At 45.7% G+C, this 1751-nt stretch overlaps 1 protein-coding gene across 1 annotated transcript in view; it reads left to right on the plus strand.

The window, feature by feature from the left end:
- Positions 1-1751, plus strand: part of LOC111662542 (Fc receptor-like protein 5) — a 12629-nt gene that overhangs the window by 6231 nt on the left and 4647 nt on the right. The window contains exons 5-6 of the mRNA XM_087176680.1: positions 501-746; positions 1210-1491. Coding sequence (XP_087032806.1) covers positions 501-746; positions 1210-1491 — 528 coding nt within the window. The remainder of the gene's footprint in view (positions 1-500; positions 747-1209; positions 1492-1751) is intronic.

Genomic DNA, 1751 nt, shown 5'->3' on the forward strand with positions numbered 1-1751 from the left:
ATTAGCATTAGCATAGCTACCTGGGCCCTCCACATGTTGCCATGGTTTCTCTAGGCTAATTCTCAGAGGACTGTAGATAGGGACAGGTAATGTTAAGATTTTAACGGTACAACTATTATTGATACTGCTTATTGATCCGGTAATTTAACGGTTCTCTTTTCAGTACTTTTTGTTATTTTGAAATAGAAAAAAACAAAAACAAATAAGGAGCATGATTAACATTTTTTGTGCCAAAATTACCCAGAACACCTGTGTAATGGCGCATCAACCACCTGTCCACCAGATAGCTTCACAGCAACAGCTGTTTCAAACTGTTTCTACCTGTGCTGAACGTCCCGTCACTATCAGGATGTATCATCAGGATTATTGTATGTTTTGGGAAGTTACAGACGACAACACGACGATCAGGCAACAACCTTAAATCGCCCTCTGCACCGTGGAGAGGCGTGTCCTGTCAACACAGGTAAACATCCTTCATGAAAGTCTTTGTCTTCCTTCAGATCAGCCAGTGATCCTGCAGAGTCCTGTCCTCCCTGTGACGGAGGGACATGACGTCATTCTGCACTGTAAAACAAAGACCCCTCCCTCCAACCTCCCAGCTGCTTTCTATAAAGATGACGTCTTGATTGGCTCTGAGCTCACAGGTCACGTGACCATCCGCAATTTTTCCAAGTCTGATGAAGGTGCCTACAAATGTGTGATCATTGACCACGGAGAGTCTCCACCCAGCTGGCTGCTGCTGAGCGGTAAAGATCGTTATTGAATGTTTTCATACGTATAGAAACTGGGCTAAAGTTCCTCAGGAGGAAGACAAAACTACAACAGACGGAAAGTTAAATATCTTTCAACCTGCAGAGCATCTGTTGGTTTTTATTCTACAGCTCAACAATTAATCGCAATATGATCAAGTGCCGCATCTCAAACACAGGAAGTGCAGTTTTTTGGGTTGATAAAGTAAAATGTGTCGTAACAGACAATAAATAAAGAGTTCAGCTACAGAGACGCACAGATCAGATGTTTGTCAACAACATCATCATTCTTATATTTTTCCATGTAAGTGAAACATGAGCCTCCAACTGAAACCATGACTCATTACAATGTGATCTCTTTGGATGTTGTTCAGATTTTCTTCTAAGTGATTGGGATCTAACTGTTAAAAGACTGGGGTGGTTCATGTTGCCATGACGAACTACGTCTGTCTGTCCACAGATGACTCTGAGCCGGTCTCTCTCACGGCGTTTCCAGACTCGTCCCAGCTGATCGAGTACGAGAACCTGTCCCTGAGCTGCGGAGCCGACAGCGGCCTCCGCGGCTGGACGGTCCGACGGTTCACCACCTTCAGCGGGAAGCTGTCCAGCTGTGGAGAGAAGTGGGGGACTCCCACCTCCTCCGGCTGCCACATCCACACGGCCAAGCAGCCCGACAGCGCCGTGTACTGGTGCGAGTCGCCTGCCAGGCAGCGCAGCAACTCCGCCAACATCACGGTGTACGGTAGGCGACACAGCACGAGCGCACCGAGGGTTTCCGATGATCGGTATCGTTATTTCTTTTAACCGATAAAATCAAATATCTTTGAGTAAACGTGTGACTGTGTGACATTTTAAAAGGGGCGGGGTCAAACATCTTATCGGTGATAATAATAATAATAAAGAACATCTTCATGTCACCAGGTGAGTCAGTTCACAGGTGAGAACAGAAATCCAGCAGTTAACTCCAGTCAGGCTCTTTACAGTCTGTGATTACAGCTGATA

This window comes from Seriola lalandi, unplaced genomic scaffold, assembly GCF_002814215.2.
Source record: "Seriola lalandi dorsalis isolate HSWRI2012SDOR001 ecotype SW California unplaced genomic scaffold, Sedor1 jcf7180002054564, whole genome shotgun sequence".
Taxonomy (NCBI): domain Eukaryota; kingdom Metazoa; phylum Chordata; class Actinopteri; order Carangiformes; family Carangidae; genus Seriola; species Seriola lalandi.